This window comes from Tenebrio molitor, chromosome 6 (genome assembly GCF_963966145.1).
Source record: "Tenebrio molitor chromosome 6, icTenMoli1.1, whole genome shotgun sequence".
Lineage (NCBI taxonomy): Eukaryota > Metazoa > Arthropoda > Insecta > Coleoptera > Tenebrionidae > Tenebrio > Tenebrio molitor.
In genome coordinates, this window is record NC_091051.1 from 6,087,046 (window position 1) to 6,108,484 (window position 21,439).

A 21,439-nucleotide genomic window follows, 5' to 3' on the forward strand; every position below is an offset into this window, starting at 1 on the left:
AACAAAACAAACGCTAGGTGTGTAGGGCCCTTAGTAACATTTTGAAATAATAACATCACCGCGAATAAACACTCCAGATACAAGGTTACAAGGAATAACACTATTTATAGAATTTTATTTATTACAATTTTGTTGACAACAGATGTTCTCAATTAACTCGAGCCTCTTAATCACATTTTGGGAAGATTAAGATATCATCTTTTAGATATTAGGACACGATTTGACGCACAATTCCAACATGTCGCCGAAAATGTATCCGTCCTTGCAGAAACATCCCGCTACATAGATATCTTCACATGTAGGATATAAATTTCCACAAGTGGGAGGACAAGCTGAACCGCATTCACGATATTCTTGAAACGGCAAACAATAATCTGAAACAAACACAACATAATTAAAACGATAAAATTGGTGTACACTTAAAAACCTTGACAAGCAGACTCTGCTACACAAGTTCCCTGAGCTTTGTCTTTTTTAAATCCTCCTTTAGAGTTGCATCCTTCATTGCAAACAAACCAGTTACAATGACGGTGGTAAGGAATTGAACAAGTGGCTTCACAAGGATCAGCGCAGTCCGTATGGATCTCGTTGTCAGTGCAAACAACAGTACTGTTATTGTCACTGACAATTTTTCCTAAAAAAATTACTTACAAAAGAGGAGTTAAGAAGTGGTAACAAATACCCCCAGAAGAGAAATTAAACACCACGACCAATAGTAAATTTTTTTGCCGAACTATTAGTTCTGTCAATAAATGTCATCAATCGAATTGACAATTGTTACAATTTACTAAATTGAATTAACAAACGTTGGTGGCGACCTTCAACACTAGCTGTGACTTGCTTTTGTTAGCTCCTTTTTAATTTCAATCTCTACTTTGCATTCATATCATCCCTTTCCAATAAATCACATTTGGAATTTTGGAATATTTTGAGGTTAGGCTTTCTTTTTTTTTGTAGAGCGGCATTTCGTATTTTTACAAGGGTAATGCAAAGGTAACTAGATGTAAATCATTTTATTCCACACTGTATTACTCCTAACCTCACTCAATTTCTGAAGTACCAGATAAACGGCGTAAAGCCTTAATCTATTTATTTGTTGTTTCACTATCTTGCGTTCTATGTTTTTCTCTATAAAACTCAGTTTGATATATGTATAGTCGTTTTCAACGACATCCGTGCTGTCAATGTCATTTTTAAAATGTTGGTGCAGATTGTACATGCAAATTCATAACCAAGATTCAGAGTATAAGCAAATCCTACTTAAAAAAATGTCAAACAAGAAATTGAGGTTATGGTAAAAGAAAATTGCTAATTCATCAAACAACAAATAATAAAATTCAGTCTTCAACATGGTGTAAAAAAAACATGGTTAAACTAGGTCATTCTCGGAAGCCAAATCAGTCTACATGTTTTCTTTGATTTGTTTGAAATTATAGAAAATAATTTGAATTTGTCAATTTGCCGCGTCAACCTAATTTGCCAAATTAGGAAATTCAAAATTACTAAACTGAAACAGCAAGTAATGCCAGATGTTTTTTAGTTTCACGATCAGTTTTAGTTTCCGGCGGCATATTTAGTTGGACTTACGCAAAGAATCTCTCAATTAGTAGTAACCAACCTTAGGCATTCAAAATCAAAATTAATTTTGAAAATTTTAGTTAATTCTTAGCGATGGTGTTCGTTAGACCATTACATAGCTGACACATCTCTAGTTTTTTTGTGCTTTAGCAGTGTGCCAAGTTAGGTATATTTATACTATCGCGGCCAAAATACTTTGGTCGTCACTTTTTGACACTTCAAATGTAAATCAAGTACGTACTAATGTCAATATACATGACAACTTCTAATTATTCTTGTCAAAAATATGGCACCTTCAGTTTTTGATAAATATAGAATCGTCTTCTGAAGGGTTGTCTAAACCGCGACCATGTTGATGTTTTGCTTTTGAACCCTGCCTCCGCAGTTGGGATTTAACCCACCCGTATGACGCTGGGATTTACCTCACCCGTATGACACTGACAGATCATTTATGTCACATTGACGACCAATGTATGCTGTTTTAATTGATTTAATTTGATTATATCGAGCGATCAAATAAATTTATCCATAAATCCGAAATCGTATGTCGTTACTTGCACTCCACGCTCCAATAAACACAGCCTGGAAACACAGGTTAGATGTGGACATATCAATCGCAAAAGCCATACGGATTCAAATCCATAGATGACTCGATTACAAATTAATTTGATGGCTCGATACTTGGTATTTATATGTATTATGTTGACATAGGATAATAAATGAAGACACCATGATCAAATTGATTTATTTTTATTAGGATACAACAAAACAATCAGTTATTGGGATATAAACGTCATGAGAAATAATGGATGTGCCCGAAGTATCACAGCTTAAAGCCAAAAATACCAATCTAAAAGTCTACCACTACAAAACCAACAAAAAGAATTTGTTTATTGTCACAACAGGTTTAAGATTTAACTGTGTCAGTATTAATTGTTTAATTACTTTAAGATTTTTTTCGGTATGAAGTGACTACATCCAACATATAAATAGAATTTAAATAGATAAATATCAACGGTATCATTTTTAAACCAGCGAAAAGGCTATTTATCACATTTATGGAAGTAAACACTTTGAGAGTGTGTATTTTTTCTGTACTATGCAAAGGTACTCTGAATCTCGTCGGAATACCTTCGCAAAATTCGGAAACAGTTGAAACAACAGAGTGTAGCCCATCAAAAAAAGTTCAGTTCCAGCCATCATTCCATTTGTTATTTGGTTTTGTCGTCTCTTTCTGACAGGCTTGTAACAATTATTATGAATGAGTTAAAGTACAACAAATAAAGGGGCTAATTATTTGCGAAGACTGTGCCACATGGCGACTGGTTTTCTAAGGGCAGTTAACATTTGGTTCCAATGATTCAGGGATCTGCCGGTAGCTTGGGCCCCAACTATTACGTGGCCGATTGGAAAAGCCTTTGATGAGGGGTTGGTACATGCTTCGGCTACGGTCAGACGCAACTGGATTGTCTAAAAACAAACAATCTTGTACGAGTTTGTCAAAACAACAAAAGAAAAGCAAAACAAACAAAACAGGGTCATTACTATCCACCCAGTAGATAAAAAAAGGAACTACATTATTTGTTTTATATGGTTGGCAGTTTTAGTTCAGATTTGACCGCCTCGCATATTTTTTAAACATTTGAGTTTTCCTACAATAATTACATTTGCATCTTTTAATTAGATATAGCTGCGCTTTATATAAAAAATATTTCTAATTCTATGTGCTTTTTGACGTTTTTGATCTTTCACATTTTTTGACAGCATTCTAACCAATCGTTCAATCAAATTTTGAGAGACACTGGCTGACGAGTTTTAATTTTATAAATTTATCAGATGAAAGTGAAAAAAACGCTTTTCTTTTGAGATCTTTGAAAAGTCAACAATGCTTTAAAGAATTTATTTAATTTTAATTTCACGTTTTGAAATAATTAAGACAATTTGAGTTAATTTATCGACTGATGCATACTGCTTTATCTGTCATAAAACTGTCAAAAGTAGGTCAAAGCTGTCATCCTAAAATTAATAATTTGCTTAAATAATTGCTTCCGAAGAAGTTAATCTTCCATAGTTTTGTAAATTATTTTGGTGTGTGTTCATAACAGTGAGTTAAATGGAGTATAGCTTCTGGTTTTTGCTTTGTTTTGTTTTCTGATTTTACGGTGGTCTGTGAATATGACAGATAAAAACGTCAATCTGGTTTGGACAGCCGCCCACTTGATTAGGCCGAAATAATTTAATGAAAACGTGAATGACGTTCGGTTGAAAGCTTCACAAAACATCATTTCGAGTAGAAAATGCGAAATAATTGATATCAACGAGCAATTACGCTCCACGATTAAAAATCAATACTACCAACATCAGCGTCCCATTAAATCTGAAAAATCTTTGAATTACCGATAGAGTATGAGCAGGTACACTGAACATCATGGCCTCGTTAAAAATCGGACTCCTCTCCGCCTTCTTCGTCGACGTCTTCTTCTTGTTTATCTTCTTGCTTTGTTGCATCAAGTAAACCTGCGGAACGAAGCGGCCACTTTTCTCTCCCCGAACTGATCAAACAACCACTCACCTTAACAAAAGCGTCACCCGGAGAGTCGCTTTGGAACTTGAGGTTTCTTGCCTTGACGACGACCACCGTCAGTCTCTCGGCGGTGGGTAAATAGCTGAGCGAAAACATTAATTCACCGAACTCGGTCCCCTTCTGCAATAATTAATCGAATCAGGGCATACTTAAGAGGGGTGCGCTTGATACCTGTCCCGTGTCCGTGAGGGTGACCCAGGTGGTGACAGGTTGCCTTAAACTGATGTCCCCCAAGCGTATCTCCCCCTCGCCGATCAATGTGTGCGATAACAGATCGGTGGAGTACACGTGGAAACAAAGAGATCGCTGCGACTGTTCTCGAGGATTCAGGGAGAAAAGGAAGCGTTCTTTGTAGCTGGGACTGTTTGATCCTCGGTATACTTTCGTTTGTATCGTGGCCTCTTTGTCAGGAAGGAGGAACACGCGAACGTACGAGTCCGACACGTTTTCTGTGCGGTTCGACTCGATCAAGTCTTTCGCTTCCAGGACGTTTACCACCAGGTCGCAGCATTCGCTGAAAATCAACCTATCAACTCTATTCTCTATTGAATATTTGCCTCCGATGCTGCCACGGAGATAAAAGCCGCCGCAGAAAGTAGAGCGACAGTATCTGTTATGTTTTATTGGAACAAAACTGGAAGTTTTGTAATTGCAATTTTCCAATATCTGTTTAACGATATATCTAGCGTTCAAAGAGAAAAATGGAAGTTATCCGATAATAATCAGAGCAGAGTGGAAGGAAGTAATTAGAACAATTAAAAATTGTTGAACTTCCTACATAGCTAAATACGTAGGTAGTGTCAATAGTGTTACATAATTGCAAATGATAATCTATTTGTAAATTTGACATTTGACAGTTCACACTTGTCACTTTGCAGTTTCCGAGTTAGTTAGGGTAGCTGAAGAGGTTTTTTACAGAAATAGGATGTAGTTATCGCACTGTGTTATTATTGAAATGGAATATTCATTAATGATAAGTAGGTTTACCTACTCACTATTCGCCGGCAAGAATGAATACCCTAAGACATATCTCAATTTTCTAAGAAACATCTTTGGTAGCTCATACAAAGCTCATATAAAGGTGTAATCAACAGATTTGTTCAGTCTGGAAGTCCAAATAAAGCAAACACCACTGAAAGGCTTCCGGATCTGAGAAAGCTATTGAGGATTAAAGCAACGACTATAGAGCACAACCTTTAAACATTTTATTTTATTTTGCATTGAAGGCCAGCAGTTTAAATTACAGTTTAAAACTGCAGAAAGAAGTTCCACGTTACTGCCACGCAATATCGGACAATGTTGCAAAATGTTTTGAAAATACGTGAATATGACAAATCAGGTGTCTGGAACATGGCGGTGAACACATTTTGTTTGAAAAGAATACATTTGTTTTTGTTATTGTTTATTGTATTTTTTAACAAATTGAAAAAACGAAGTTTGTTGCGGTGTGTTTTGATTTTAGTTGTTTGTTGTTTTTTTTTTACTTTAAATAATATTGTTTAAAAGTTCCTTGTTCTTAGGCAACCAAGTAATCCGATTGGTTGATCTTTAGGATACTATAGTTACGTTATGTAGGTGCCAAATTTCACAGTCAACTGCGATGTAAAAAACGTTTAAATAATTCTGTATGTATGTGGAAAATGTTCAGTGTGAAAGAGAGGAAAATAAAAACAAAATTAATGTCCATACAGGATAATAGTAAAAATTGGACAGGAGAAAAGCAGAGGGAAAGAGCTCGGGAAAGAGGGAGAGCGAGATAGAAAGGAACAAGTGATGTGGTAATACGGGAATGTAAACTTTAAAAACAATTTGAGGCGGTAACTTAGATAACATTTGATGTGGAAAAGGGAATGTAAGAGTTGCTGCGTTCCAAAAAAAGGGATAAAATGAGAGTAGGTAAATACGAGAGAAAAAAGCCGTGAGATTAAAAGGTGATTGTGGAAAAGGAAACAAAAAGTTTTAAATGAATGTTTTAAGAGGAAAATAAATAGGAAATAAATGTATCTTTACACTTAATTAAAAAGAATTACTTAATTAATGAATCAAAATTAATCCACAAGACATCTTAGTTACAGTTCTACACGCCGCCGCCGGGTTATTTTTAGAAGCTGCAGAAATGATTTTTTGTAGTTTTTAGTTTTTTCTTTTCCTTACTTAGCGTTTCACCAAAACAATGTTTACTGCTCGTCGTTATGCAAACATTGTTGAAGCAGCGCTTTCAAGTTTGAATGTCTAAGGCAGACGATAAAGCTGCTATAAAATGTTGAGGGGAAAGGGAAAAATCAGTGGGAGTTTAAGAGTTAAAGAAAAATTGGATGCTGTTTATGTTACTTTTCCACCAGGAGAGTCCTGTCAAGGCATTATTAGAAAAAAATCAGTATTGTGGGAGAATAAGGATAAATTAGAAACTTGTAGCAAGATGTAGTCTCCATAAATTGCATAAACGTCTTTTCATGAATAATATTAATGGAAGGTAAGGAGCGTTCAAAAATGCATGGTTAAGTGACCTTGTGCGTTAACGTATGGCGTTGCTTCTACAGCTATCAAACCATATGTTACTCATTTAGCAAACGGATGGTTGTGAATAAGATTTTTTCATTTTCTTACCGCTACATGATGATTTAATTTTAATTTATAATAAAATGGTGATCAAAATGATGTTATGTATCTGAATTGAATGTCAAGCATCATTAAAAAGTTGCCTTGCGTTGATAAATGAGAGAAAAAGCCACATCCCGATTTGACCACAACATTTCGCAATAAATGTCATTATTTAATGACATTTATTGCCAACCACGACAAAACTCCCCAAATTTGAAAAATTGTTAATTTTCGCTTAAAAATGGTTTAAATGGTGCAAAGTAGAAAAAATAGTGTACGATATCTCGTTTATAAGGCATTTTGCAGCACGTACTCCTCGCAAGCTTGTCGTGCCCTAAACCCGTGCGTGCTACAAAATGCTTCTTATACTATTGTCATTCGGAAAAAAATTGTTTGTTGTACCCTCCTGTCGACTCTTGCAAAGACTAATATTCAAGAACGTGATTTCGATGAAGGGAATTTGTGTTTGAAATTCAAATCAATTCATTTGTTCGGATGGTGAATGAAATTATCGTTTCAAACCCATCAAAAGCAATTTAAATAGATTGTCGCAAATCTTTCTCGAGAGAATAGCACAAAGACATTCTTTTTTAGTTTCAATTTTCTCCTTCACATTAATTTTTTAGTCTTTTTCGCAAAGTTTAACGAGCCCAGCAAGGAAACTTTTCCACCGAATTGCGACAACTTTCTGGTACATTAAATCTGTTGTCCTGCAGTTTGCGCCATTCATCAAATGCACTACAACACAACCTAAACTTGCTACTTAAATTCCAAAGGGGTCGATTAACAGTTCTCCCGAAAGTTTGTTCTCGTCATAAAAGTAAGAATCTGAGGGCTCCATGGCAAAGTTTAACTTCGCGATCAAATAAATTTTTTTCTTCAACTCATAAATTCAATAATATTCCCCGTTCGGAAAAGTTTTCCAGAGTGCTTGTGACAATTTCCTCGTGCCTCCTATAAATTCCACCATTGCAGTAGCACCCCCTGACTTCAATTTAAACTAACGATTTTCCACGAAATTGGCCTCCCGACACCGACAGAAATAGTTATGTTGTTTCGGGCATAATGCGAAAGGTAATGGTGGATAAAAGTTATTTCAGCTCGAAGGTCGTATAAGCTAATGCATATCGATTAAGCGTACATAAGCCCCACAGTTCGGATCGAGAATGTTTGATATGACAGATATTCCGCGATCAAATTCCCAAATGGAAACTATTCGAGACAGCTAAACCGATTTAATAACCATCATCTGGAGTGTGGTCGATTCGGCTAGTCTGACCGAGTGCCACGCAAGAATTTAATAAAACGCGGGATCGGTAATTACCTTTCGTATTCCAGTCCGATGCACAAGTACCCTGTTATATTGACTTCCTCCAGATCTCCTAGGGCGACGGAAGTGTCAGAACACACACTGTCGCAAGACAAAGCCCGTTTCAGCGCCACCGACACACTTTCCACTTCTTCGCCTTGACTCTCCACCTGTTGGACTGTCTGAGATGGGGTGACTGGAGTCGGCGGGGGCGTTATACAAACGGGAAAGGACGACTGCGAAGCCAGAGTGGCCATATTGACCGAAGAAACCGGTCGGGGTATAGGAGAAATCGATGTCCTTTCTATGGCATCCTCGCTGCCGAGAAGACGACACCTTTTACAAACGACTCACTCTTGCTGATTAATTCGTTCACCTGTTTTGTTTCTTGGGTGGCGGGGTCTCCTTCGCTGTTGTCGGTGGCGGCGACGGTGATGGAACAGGAGCTGGTCGGAGGGGCTGAGGAGGTATCGAATTGTCTTCCTCGTAGCTGTTCCATTCACCCGTAAGGCTTGTAGTGGCGAGTGTTATTTTGAAGTCTCTGTCGACTGAGTCGAAACGTCGGAAACTACCGGTTGAGTCTAAATGAATGTCCGAGTCGGAGTGGACCTGCAGGTTTGCCAAAACGTGTTAAACAAAAGTCCAAGAGCAATGTCAGAAATTAAACTAAAAGTTAAACTACAACTTCCAAGATTTAAGTAAGAATCGTGACGGCAAGAACAGAAGGTCGACGCTATTGTGATTATGATTCATCAATTATTTAAAAATAATTTAATGTTATAAATGTATGTATTAATTTAACAATACAAGGTCATTCAAATGTTTCTAACCTAGTTGGCTGTAATTATATGTATAGATTTGCCGCCTCTCAGTTTTTGTGTGCTATTATGCAAACTTGACATTTGACACCTCGCTTTGTTTATCATGTTTCAAAATGGAGGTTTTGATTTATCTAACGCAGCAAAAGTGTTATATTCAAGACTACCCCTTGCAGGAGTGTCCTAATGTCCTGGAAATGTCTTTGGTGTCCTACATTAGAGATTACAGATTTGTCCGGAGTGGAATTATAAATAAAGGAAATCAACTGGAAGGCTTGCAGGATCTGAGGAACTAGTAAAGGATTTGAAGTGTCTGGAGTGTGGAGCATTTTTAGTTATTTTATTTCTTTTCATTTGGTTTTAATTATTTGTCACATTTTTAAAATTTTAAAACCCCTTAATTTAGGCAACCAAGTAATCATATACCTTACAGCAGATCTATAGACGGCAAATTTATAAACATTTATAATAACCTGTATCGTTTTTAGTATACAGAGTAACAAATACATTCTTCAATACTATTAACAAAAAAAAATCTCACTAAGTATCCATTGGCATTGTAGTGTCCTTTTGAACGAGTTAGGCCGACTTTTTCTTCCCGGTTTGAACACACCCAGGCGGTAATCCACGTGACAACGTTCAGCGAGTAACAGAAAACGAGGACGATCAACAGTAAAACGGCCATCACTAACAGAATCAAAATGGAGATTTGCAAATTTCCCATCTGTAATAAAAGTAATTCAAAGTAAAAATATTTGGCAAATATTGCGTTATATTTCATTAACAGAATGGCGTGGAAGAACAACTTGTTTTACAAAGTACCCGAGCAAGATTCTGTTTGGTGTAGTAATGGCGTGTTAGATTAGGGTGCTTTAGTAGATTTTTCAAGACAGGAGCTTTACGGACTATTCAAGCTTTCCACTTAATGAATACCTAGGGTCTAAGTTAGCACTAAGCAACAAGTTAATAAAAACAACTTGTATTGTCACAATAAAATCAACACTGTGCATTATTCTTTTGGGCTTTTTATTTGTCGAGAGAAACAGCATTTCGTAGAGCTTTGTTCTGGCCTGGACACACCTTTATAATATTGTATCGATTCGGTCACAAAAATAAATTACATTTATAGCATTCCCTTGGTTGAAATTGTGTTTGACGTTTTTATATTAAATGTAGAGCTTAGCCCTTAAGCGCTTTTTATGTGTATCGCAAAAAAAGAATCTCAAAAGAGAAGTTATAAAGTGGATGGAGAATGCGTGGAATTGCATACCACACTCCATATCGAACGGAGAATAAAAGACTCAAAACTTACGCAATAATCTGATGGAACAAGAAAGGAAATTATTCCTGCGAATGGGGATAATGGGAAATAACGTTGAGAAGTAAATCATTCGTTTTAATATTTTACCATTTGAGCAGATGGAATTATGGCTTTTAGAAGGAGCAAAGACTAGCTGGGATTTAGTTCAAAGTGTACCGGAGCAATTCTTTCTCATTAAAAACAAGATGACTGTTTTGTTGCAAATTATAATAACGACGCAAATAGTTTTAAATGGCGATATTAACACGCTCATAAATTAAGCAAAATATAGAAACGTCTTTTGTGTTTCAGTTAACGTATGGCGTACCTAGCTTCCTCAGCTGTCAAACCGTAGGAAATGTCATTTATTCGAAGAAACAGTGGTGTGATTATTTCTTTTGCAAAAACAGTTCTTTTTAGAACCAAGCAATGAGAATTTTTTGGTGTTTCATGATGGTTTTTACTTTAAATTAATGACGATCAAAGTGAGGTTATGATCTGAAGGAAATGTCAAAGTGTTAATTTTTCGGTAAAAGAGGACGACATTACCAAAGGTTTCCCTCTGTAATCCGAGAGATTGAAGTTACTCATATAACAATTTATAATTGTTCTCGTCGTCCAGACAAGAAAATCCCTCAAGGACAAATTGCAGTCTCTAATTGTGTTCGTTGGAGTTGAAACTATAGAGAAATGTCTGAACATAATCTGGATTCTAGAACACCAACCATGAATCTAAAGTCGATCCTGGATCATATGAGAATTAGAGTAAATTTTACTAGAGATTACGTAGATAGCACGGATACAACAATGTAGAAACGTGTGTAATTTACCTTTTATTTTCATTGTATTCGTAAAAATAAAATAACACTTTCGTGTTGCTCAATAAAACTACTCAAGCTTTCTCTCTTTATATTTTATTGCCAACGATTTATTAGAAATCATGTGATAGTATCTCCTAAATTGTTCTTCTTAACCGGAAAAAATTCCTCCTGATATTCCTCCTGATATTCATTGAACAACAATAATAATGGTAATAAACGTTTAAAACAACTACTAAAACAAAAAATTATTATTTTTAATTAAAATTTAATGTCACTAATCAATTGTGATTACGGTAGGTTGCTACAGGTTTTAACTACATATAATATTAGTGAAACACACATTTTGATTGTCATCAGATTTGAAACATAAATGTAATTAATACCTGATGCTTTTAGTTTAATAATCTGGGATTTAATGCAACATTTTTATAATTTTGAATTCAATTTAATTTAAATGAACAATGCATAGATACAGCTTAAATCATTGTAAACATTAATCAGTTGTGGAGGAGTGCTTACCTATAATTATGTGGATGCAGGACATGTACTCGTACATTGTGTCCAAAAATTTGTCTTGTCGAAGTAACCTTGTCTTAGTGTTAGGAGAAGAATTCCATTTGTTTCATTTGTTAAAATGTTTATTTAAACCATTAAAGTACTTAAAAAACGGTTATTCTTTATACTTGCACTTATTCACAATGTAGCACTAATTAGAGAAATCGACAGCAACTCGTATATTCGCAAAGTTGGTTGCAGCATATCGCATTCTAAATTAATTCCCGTCTCGTGAATTTTGAAAAGAAAGTCAACGTTGATTACAAAATAATGCACGATTCTAAAGTAAATGTTGACTCAATAGTTAAAAAAATAGTTGTTGTCGATAATATTTTCTAAAATTTGTGGTAATCTGTGAGTAAATAACGAAAAGTCTAACGGAGTAGGATTTCTTTGCATTTTGCTCTAATGTTTTGGTTGCATTTACGGTTATCGCTACTCTCTTTCTTTCTCTGAATAATGCCTGTTTCACTAAGCAGAGGTACCTACCCAGTGAGTAAATGCCTTCTAGGTTTTAGAATTTCCTTTTGTCAAGTCTCTACCACGACTGCTTTATATTCATTGGTCAATATTATCTTCGTCATTTTGTGTAGATTAATAAGTTAATCTGTGGTGGCTTAACAATTCAAGAAAAAGTGACATCTGTCAGATAAAGTTGAAAAAAATCTCTGCTGTCACTGACCTATCCGTTATAAATCCAAAGGCGACTTTGATAAGACATGTTCCTAGACCCATTGGTATTGGATATGTAAAGCTCATCATTACAGACCACAATTACCAAAGTCTCGTTAGGTTGGCATTAGTGACCTACAGTTACGGTTGGCTCCAAAAAAAACGGGAACTGTCAGAAAAAGTTCTATTAAATTTTTATAGTTTGAAACGGCCTTTTAAAATGTAGGTTAATGTGTCAGAAATACTACTGTCAAACAGACACAAATTGACATAAACTGACAAATTAAATTTCCAGTTCACATTATTTTTTTTAAGCCAACTGTACTAATCACTCCGATGGGTATTTTAATTTTATATTTGTGGAGCAGTTTAAAACAATTAAAAATTTAAAATTTTGGCTGTTCCGTCATTTGCGACGAACTATCTCATTCTTGATGAATTTCTTTCTTCGCTTTTTCAATAATTTTTGTAAATAAAAATTACACACTCTTCTACATCTAATTATTAATAACTTCTTGAGTTGATACTGCAAAACTCTTCTACGACCAAACAAATCACTCAAGGTCTCATAACCTCTATTTCACATTTTGACACAAACGACATTTTTGTTACTACAGGATAATCAAGAAGGACTGTTACAATGAAGAATATTTTTTGTTCGGCTATTTGCAACACTGGAACCGGATATGTTTTGTTAGTTAGTTTATTTGACAGATATCTGACGTAACATAAACAGCGACAAAATTGTAAGTGTAAAATTAACTTTAAAAAGACTTGAACTACACAACAATTATCTAAAAATTAACTAAAGGAAATGCTCGAAATGCCCCCCTTCTTGCTCTAAACATAAATTAACTTTGATTGAAGAAAGAAATTAAATTTGAAATACAGAACTATTATTTTCATTGTCAAGCCGTCACCAACCGGAAGTTACTCCAGGTGTAGCATTTAAAAATAAAATTCAGTAGGTACCAACTCAACTCAAAGAGTCCTTCTTGAACACCCATATTATTTATAAAACTGATCTAGCTAATTATTATTTGTTTGCTTTACTTTCTAATTGTGCAAAACGATTTCAAAGTTTCTTAGTTCTACACTTACGTTCGTGTTATTATAAACTTACACCTATAAGACAATGTGAATCTGGCAGGTAATTACATTTGGTGCTCTTGGTTCAGGTTCAGGCACTTAGTACTGTTAAACGTAATAGCCAAAGTGGAAGAATTATACGACAAGGTTCAACTACGAGTACTACATAATTATTTAAATTAATGTTATTGAGCGGTGTCAGCATGTAGAGGAGCCATGAGAGCTATGTTTCCACAAGTAGAGGTGTAACCCAAGGCTCAAATATTGGACCGCTATTGTTAAAACATCCAAGTATACACCAATAAAAAATAAATAATAAATACTAATTTAAGCTGACGCACAATACGAATGTACCAATGTTAGGTCTGAGTCTGTTTTAATTTAGCATTGATCGTTTCAGTTCCGTTTAAAATGTATTCAATAAAGCCCCGGTCTATTCTGTATCCAGAAAGAGGTGTGGTGTGTTAACTTCAATTACAGCGACCAGTCGATGATGAATTGAGATAATTCAACGTTCATCTAATAAAAACTTACCTGTACTACCTAGGCCTTAGTTATTCCATATCAGTCTAATCTAAGCCACAGTTTACAATCAGGTACAAACCCTGGCTGTATACGGTTTGAGGTTAAGTGCCGCCCCCATCTCAGCCCGACCGTCGGATCATCGTCAATAATAAATGACGTGAGCACCGCAAGAACCCCGAAACAACGATACCTTATGAAACACCCTTATTTGAGCCGTACGTGAGTGCGTGCGAAATGTTGGAATGAAACCGTCACATTGTGGAGGCCTCGTGAGATCGGAGATTGGAGGCGGCGCAGACTCAGGGGCGGCTTCGGCTCGTTTTCTCTGGAGCTCCCACATGGCTGGCCTTTACCGAGAAAAAGTCGACATTTCGCCGTTCCTCCATCGATTTGCTGCGAGCTTTGAAATTTGACCGTTTGGTAAATGTCGAGGTCTCTCGGTCTAATATTAGGGCGAATGCGGAATTGTCGACGAAGACGTCTCTGCCAAGCCGCCCCCGGATCCGACATGCGCGTTGTAGCTCGACGAGGGACTAATGCAGTGTCGGAAATGTGCCCTAGGTGCTTTCATAATGCAACAAGCACATCCAGAGCAGTTCCAAGTGGAATACAAACGGCTTCGTCCAGAGTGGCGTATTTAGGTTTTGTCAGGCAGAGATTTTGTCTTTCGCTGGAGCGATGGTAGAGCACAGGTGATGAGAGGAAATTGGGCAAATAAGAGGAGATAATGATCGATCGAGAAGCTACATCCTTTGTTCTCTCGGACGTTCGCGATTCGTACCTACTTACCATTCAATCGATAACGGAAGCATACCTCGACTCTACCTCTTTATTCTTGATGTTGTTGACATTCTGACGATCAAAAAGAATTTATTAAAGTCGATGATCAAAGCACTTTGCCACTGAAAGACGAGCTCTAATTTATTTTCTTCCCAATCAGTACCAGGAGAGAAAAATTACAAAACAACATAAAGCCAAAAGAGTTCGATTTCCTAAAAAGATTGCCTTCCCAGCCACAAATTAACTTGGACTTATTCCACGAAGCTACAAACAAAACAGAATACAATTTTAATTTGCATTTAATAAATCTCGCCATTTAATACACAATTGTTGTTGTTGTTAGTTGAATAGGCAAGAAATCTTTAGTTTGTGAAAGTTTGCGGTGGAAACGAAAGACAATGAAAAATTGCGATCCCAAAAATTTCTGCTCTCGGGTTTCAACTCTTTAATATTCGCTTCACGAAGGGGCAGCGTAGAGTGCATCAATCTAAATCTTTCGGCAACCGAAATCCTGCCCACTCGGAATTCTCTACCTCTGCAGTGTAGCAGTTCATCTTCGAGGTGATGTCAAAATGGGGTAAAATAAATTATAATGTCTAGAACTAAGATTTACCTAAGTAAAGTTTCATATTAAAGGGCAAAACTTGTAAAATGTCTATTCAAATAGTGAAAATGTAAAATGAAAATAAACACATTACTAAATTAATTTACAAATGAATCTCGTAGGAGGAGGGTGGGAGCGGTAAAGAAATAATTTTGGAGATGTGCGTTAAAAAGTACTGGATTTTATTTGAGCATAGTTAATTACAATTACAATATTCCTTTACTGATGTGGAATAACATTAATTACATGTGCTCTAATTGTTAAGTAATTATGTTCAATACCTACGGCCATGAGTAATGACTCATTACTCCACGCAAAATTGCATTGCAAATTATTCCACAGATATTGAAGGTGCTATGATACAGTATAATATTTACATGTATCCATCGATCTTTTAATAAAAAGAAATGATAAATGAATTTTTATAGTAAAAATCAATTGGCGGATTCTTATTACCTATAATTAATTTTATTATTGTGTTTACCTAACAAGATTACAGACGACAAAATAAGACGACTTGCACTTGACATGACATGTTTGAAGGACATTAAGGTGATTTTAGTAAACAATCCTTTGTTTATTGAACCTGTTTACCAGAAAACACCCATAAATTGATGAGTTTAGGCAAATTAGGTATACTACCCAGCAAGATCTATACATATTTCGTATTTTTATATTTTACAGATGTGAGTCCTTAAAGTTAGGTTAGTAATTTTGAGAACGTTGAAATCTTGATTTTCATTGAGGTGTGCATTATGTGTGACCTGTCGGTTGTAAAAGAATCATGATGAGCTCCAATCGTATTTACGAACTAAAATGTCTGCCTTCAGCTTCCAAACATAATGCTACTCTCTTCGCTTCATGTTTTCAAATGACCTTCGCAAAGTCGGGACATCAATGCAATACTTGCATTAATTCAGGAATTGTGACAGGCTTGCTTTTGAACACGTCGTTTTTCAGGTATGAAAAAACAAAATAATCAAGACAAGTTGTTGGTAAGTGCCTTGAAACTCTTGAAAGTCGGGAATGACAGTTACTATTGTAATTAATGACATCTGATAACATTTGAATTACATTTTATTTCATCAAAAAGTCACAACCAACTTGATGAACTATTCATTTGAACACCCGTTATATAGCAGTAAGTTATTGAATATTTCCATCTCCACGAGCGATTGTTATTTTTGTTCATTAAGCGATTTCAAAAATCTACCCTATGAACAAAACAAGATGAAACACTTCTATTTGTACATTGCTCACGGGACTTGATCTTGATAAACCAGAATCCCCTGTCAGTAATTGTTTTGTAAATTGTTTAAAATTTAATCAACATTCAGTAATGTGTCTGTTCTTGTACAGCAAACAATGTCTTCCAAAAGCCTGGAAAACGTTCAGAAGTAAGTAACAACAGTATAACATGTAAAAATAATTTGTGTAAATTCTTCCAGACCGATCGAAAAATTATTCGTAGTGAGAAATTCACTGTTGACCGATGCATTCAAAGACAATAATAACCGCACCGTTTACAATTCGTTCCTAATGTTGTTCATATGCGTTTACATAAATCAAACGGTTCGTGATTATTTGGAACAAGGAGAGTGAGTGATTTAATAAAAGGGTTTCGTTCTATTATTGGGTGTTACTTTTTAGGGTGGTTCCTGAATTGAAATTGCTTATAAAAAGTTTTGGTAAAATACATGTCATGCTAGTACTAGTGATTGCAGATATTGCTGCTACTTGCATGGTATACTTATTATTCAAAAATTGGGCTGTAATCAGACATTGTTTGAGTCGTGAGTAAGAGTGATTTGCACGAGTGGAATAATACATGTCAAATTTCAGGCAACCTCGCAATACTGTGGGATTTGTTTTGGGTGTCCATACTAGGGATTTATTACATTTGCAGCTTCGTACTAGTCAGTTATATCGCAATTGTATTTGAATTACCATTTGCTTCTAGTCTTTATGCTTTGGGTCTGCATGTTTTTTTCTTCATGAAAATCCATTCGTTCATCAGAAGCAACAGTCCAAAAGTTATCACTATCAGTGACGACAAATTAAATATTCCTAAATTTTTCAATTACTGTTATTTTCTTTGTTTACCTACCTTTCTCTACAGGGACACATACCCCCGTACGGAAAAAACCAACTGGAGATATGTTTGTTTCCACCTTATTCAAATTTTTACAGAACATTTTATTTTCGCTTTCATTTCGCGTAAATTTGTTATTCCCTCCGTTCAGGATTTTGGGAGAGCAGAATACACTGTGGGAAAAATACTCTTGCGCATTTTTCAAAATACTGTTGCTGGTTTCTTATGTCACTTTTTGCTTTTCATTTTCGTTTTGCATAGTGCGCCAAATCTACTGGCTGAACTCACAACGTTTGGAGACAGATTCTTTTATGGGGATTGGTGGACTGGCACAGATTATTCGAAATTGTTTTACAAGTGGAACATTCCGGTGAAAGATTGGTTATTCTTCTACATTGTTAAAGATTGCAGGGAGTACCTTTTTAAAGGAAATTTTATGGCAGCGAAACTTACCGCTTTTTTATTTTCCGCAATCATACACGAGTGGCTTTTCAGCATCATGTTTGGAGTGTTTGCTCCCATTTGCTTCCTGCTAATGATCTTTGTCGCGATTCCACTGACTTTCATTACCCTTCCTAAAACTGCATTTTTCAACGTTCTATTTTGGTTGTCGTTATCGTTTGGAGCAAGCATTATTTTGACAACATATAGCATTGAATATTTTGCTAACATTAATTCTCCAGTAGAGAATTCCACAATTGGAGATAAATTTATTCCAAGATTTCTTTCATGTATCACTATTAGATAAAAATTAATAACATACATTTATTTTCTGTGTTTTCACATTTAGTCCAAAGCATAAAAGTGATGTTCAACTAATGTAAGAGAGATCGCTATTCTGCTTTCTTGAATTCGATTCGTAATGAAAATTTCTGCAAAAGACAATTTTCGAATTTGATTTAGGTCAAACAGTAACCCCCAATTTCATAATCAGCCTAAAGTTACTTTAACATTAAAGTTACCATTTACCATAGAAAGATATTGTTGCAACAATCCATTAAAGTCACCTTAAGATAAAGTCGACTTTAATTTTATTATGAAACTGGCCCTAAGAGAAATATCTCCATATAAATGCCTGGCGCCTCCACCATTTTTGAGGCTAGTGTAAAACTTGAAGACATTTTAGTCTTATATCCAATTTTGACTGACAAATATAAAATCAGCTTAGAGTTTACGAAGAATTATTATTATTTAACGGCAAAGTTTTATATTTTTAACTGTCAAAGTATAAAATTGTGTTCTGAATGTTCGTTTAAGAATATGTAGTTGAAATATATTATGTTAAATATACCTAAGTGTTTGAATCTGAATAGTATTTTTTTATAGTTTTAAGTTTATGTTTACACCTATGAAAATAAATATTATAAATAAATAATTGCCTAACGTTAAAGTTTATATTGTGGAATTAATCTTGCCAAAAATAACACGACCTAATTTTTAGTATCTGATAAATTTCCCATTTTCACTTAAAGATTTTTGCTTTAGACAATTTTGCTCGTTGATAATTGGGCATTTTTATTCAAATGTTAACCCTCGAGCTAAAGCTCTCGGATCTAACCAGAATAAAATGCCCAAATTAGATTCGTAAAATTGTCAAAGCAAAAAGTTTTCGTAAAATTGAAACATTCATCCGATAAAAAAATTACGTCTTGTTATTTTACCTTCGATTACCTTCGTTGATATGCCATTATGTGTGTCACCTCAGTATTTGTGGACGAGAGAGGATATTCCACTTCCATTTGAATAATGCTTATTGTGCGACACTTGACCTTGACGAACAAGATAACGAGACATAATAAAAATTGCTTTCCAAAAAGCAGAAAAACAATCAGTCTTCCAGACCGACAGAAAATGTGTTTACAATAAGAAATTCACTATTAAGAGATACATTGAAAAACAACAACAACCGCACTGCTTTTAGTTTATTGTTTATTGTTATTTATACAAATCAATCAGTTTCCGATTATTTAGACCAAGGAGTGTAAGTAAAAATTTTACTGAATTAAATTTTAGAGTGCTCTTCGATTTGACTCGTTTTGGTAAAATACATTTTGCATTGCTTACATGTACACTTCTGTTCACTGAAAAACCATACACTTACATTTTGCTTGTGTAAATCAGATTTACGAGTACCTGATTGTCATTGTCAGTGACAGATAATTGAAATAATTCGATTTCAGTCGAAGTAAAAGTGTACTTAAGGGTCCCTCAATGAAGGATTGATTATTCTTTATGTTCAAGGTTTATTGTGGGTTCTTTAAGTCTGGTATGCTCTGTCCAATCATAGATTGCTTGACATAAATGTTACTAAAAATGTTCACTCAACCCTACAACAAATAGATCCGGCGCGAAATTTAAAAAATGGAAAGAGCAGGTTGACCTACACATGATGTTTTATTATTATTCTGCATATTTGCACTTAGGAAAGATGAAAGAAAACTTCAGTATAGTAGGAGTAATATATTAGGTTTTATTAATACGGGGTATTTCACGAGTGATAATAATGTGCCCCACGGAATTAAAAATGCAACCCACAATACATTTTCGAATTTCCGAAAAAAGCTGGCCAATGAAATTAAAATATCCAGCTTTTTTCGGAAATGGCTAAACACAAACAAGAGATTAATATTTAATGCACGAACAAAAATTACCTCTGTATCATTTTCGATGTTGGTAACGTCACTTAAAGTGTTCATTATGCTAGATTCTTGAGGCAAGCACTCACTTCACAAATTCAAAAAAATCAACAAAAAATCGCAACGGAACAGATCAAAAGAACAACACGATCAAAATTAATAATTTTTAAAACCAGAGAAACGCAAACCAAAGCTCTAAAGATGAAAAATCGCAAATCTAAATGTTTAAACCACTTGACAGCACTGACAGTTTCAAATTTGAAATGTCATATGTAATTTATTTTTCGCGGGGGTTTCATAACAACCAATGAGAATGAGTGGCGCGAATGTTTCAAGATATTACCAATACAATCTATGATACTTTGTTAATACCGGGTGATCAAGAAGGACTGTTTAAGTTGGCAGTACAATTAAGAAAATTTTTTAATTCGGTTATTTATAACAGTGCAACTGGATATGTTTTGTTGGTTTTTTTGACAAATATCTGATATAGGTACAGCATTAACAACGACAAGCCACCAACAACCGGAAGTTACTCTTGTTATACGATTTAAAATACGATCCAGTGTTACCAACTTAAACAGTCCTTCTTGATCACCCCGTATTTCAATGTTTGGGGATTTTGTAATCTAAGGATATTTAAAAAACTGCATTCTATCAGTGGACGTAGTCTATAATGAAAATTCGTTTGTAAATTCTTACCTGATAACTTAATATGGGTAAACATGGAAACAAATATCAAGTAAATTTATACCGTCAAAAAATAGCAAAAATCTCTCCCAAGAGAGATGCTTTTGCCGTGAACAGAAGTGTACCGCTTAGGTTTCCATGACGTGCCTGGTTTATTTATTTTTTTAATTTGAGTTATAACTCGAAATTATAAGTGGGTATCACATAATACTACATAACAAATATGAGACCAATGGAAAATTAAATAAAACCACTGCCACATCTGAAGAATATCCAGTGTTATTTTACACACACAAATAAGAATTTCGGAAATACATACACATATTGCCTATCCATATTCTAAATTACAAATAATTGCAAGGATTTTCCATTTCCCTTTGAACGTTGCTTAATGGAAACGGGCTATATCATTGCCATCTAGAACACAAAGCCTTAAGGCAGCAATTGTTTTTGATCGTGACGTCACAGTAAAGGTTTCATCGGAAAACGCATTAAACCTCCAGAATTTAATAAAAACAGTAAGATTAGTTACCACTCCTTTTTTTAGTAGAACGATGTATTTAGGCTTTACAATTACTGCCTCGTGGAGTAATAACAAATGCTTCTTACATCTTAATTATATGTGTAGCAAATATTTTTTCAACTAAATTGTCCTTACAACGACGTGTAATCACGAAAATGTTGATAGGGTATAAAAATACTTCCCAGGTTTCAACGTCTTTTGCGACGTTCGATGAACAGTATCAACTGAAATTATTATATACACTTGCCACCAAGATTTTGCT

At 35.0% G+C, this 21,439-nt stretch overlaps 2 protein-coding genes and 1 long non-coding RNA gene across 4 annotated transcripts in view; 1 reads left to right on the forward strand and 2 right to left on the reverse strand.

Annotated features, from left to right (window-relative positions):
- Positions 1-103: 103 nt before the first annotated feature.
- On the reverse strand, positions 104-1,202 carry LOC138133676 (uncharacterized). Its single transcript, XR_011160477.1, has 3 exons — positions 683-1,202; positions 428-634; positions 104-374 (listed from the first exon to the last, which is right to left on the reverse strand). It is a non-coding gene; the product is annotated as an uncharacterized lncRNA (long non-coding RNA).
- A 1,105-nt stretch (positions 1,203-2,307) lies between these two features.
- Positions 2,308-21,439, reverse strand: part of LOC138132939 (synaptotagmin-12-like) — a 31,203-nt gene continuing 12,071 nt past the window's right edge. The window contains exons 1-8 of one of the 2 annotated variants that reach the window (XM_069050674.1): positions 13,862-14,230; positions 9,432-9,614; positions 8,449-8,681; positions 8,088-8,390; positions 4,334-4,676; positions 4,151-4,282; positions 3,976-4,095; positions 2,308-3,048 (exon numbers count right to left, since the gene is read on the reverse strand). In XM_069050674.1, coding sequence (XP_068906775.1) covers positions 2,872-3,048; positions 3,976-4,095; positions 4,151-4,282; positions 4,334-4,676; positions 8,088-8,390; positions 8,449-8,681; positions 9,432-9,614 — 1,491 coding nt within the window. In that variant the 5' untranslated portion in view covers positions 13,862-14,230 and the 3' untranslated portion in view covers positions 2,308-2,871. Of the gene's footprint in view, positions 3,049-3,975; positions 4,096-4,150; positions 4,283-4,333; positions 4,677-8,087; positions 8,391-8,448; positions 8,682-9,431; positions 9,615-13,861; positions 14,231-21,439 lie in introns of those variants that run through there. The other variant, XM_069050675.1, reaches the window with a different exon arrangement.
- On the forward strand, positions 15,907-19,959 carry LOC138133114 (sterol O-acyltransferase 1-like). Its single transcript, XM_069050918.1, has 4 exons — positions 15,907-16,633; positions 16,685-16,834; positions 16,887-17,029; positions 17,079-19,959. The coding sequence occupies exons 1-4, from the start codon at positions 16,602-16,604 to the stop codon at positions 18,074-18,076; spliced, it is 1,323 nt and encodes a 440-aa protein (XP_068907019.1). The 5' UTR covers positions 15,907-16,601; the 3' UTR covers positions 18,077-19,959.

What these genes read in the sequence shown, in the direction of transcription:
- LOC138133114 (XM_069050918.1), top strand. Translation starts at nt 16,602, where the DNA reads ATGTCTTCCAAAAGCCTGGAAAACGTTCAGAA. An exon ending in AGCCTGGAAAACGTTCAGAA is followed by an intron (nt 16,634 to 16,684) that starts GTAAGTAACAAC and finishes AAATTCTTCCAG; the next exon opens with ACCGATCGAAAAATTATTCG. An exon ending in AATCAGACATTGTTTGAGTC is followed by an intron (nt 17,030 to 17,078) that starts GTGAGTAAGAGT and finishes GTCAAATTTCAG; the next exon opens with GCAACCTCGCAATACTGTGG.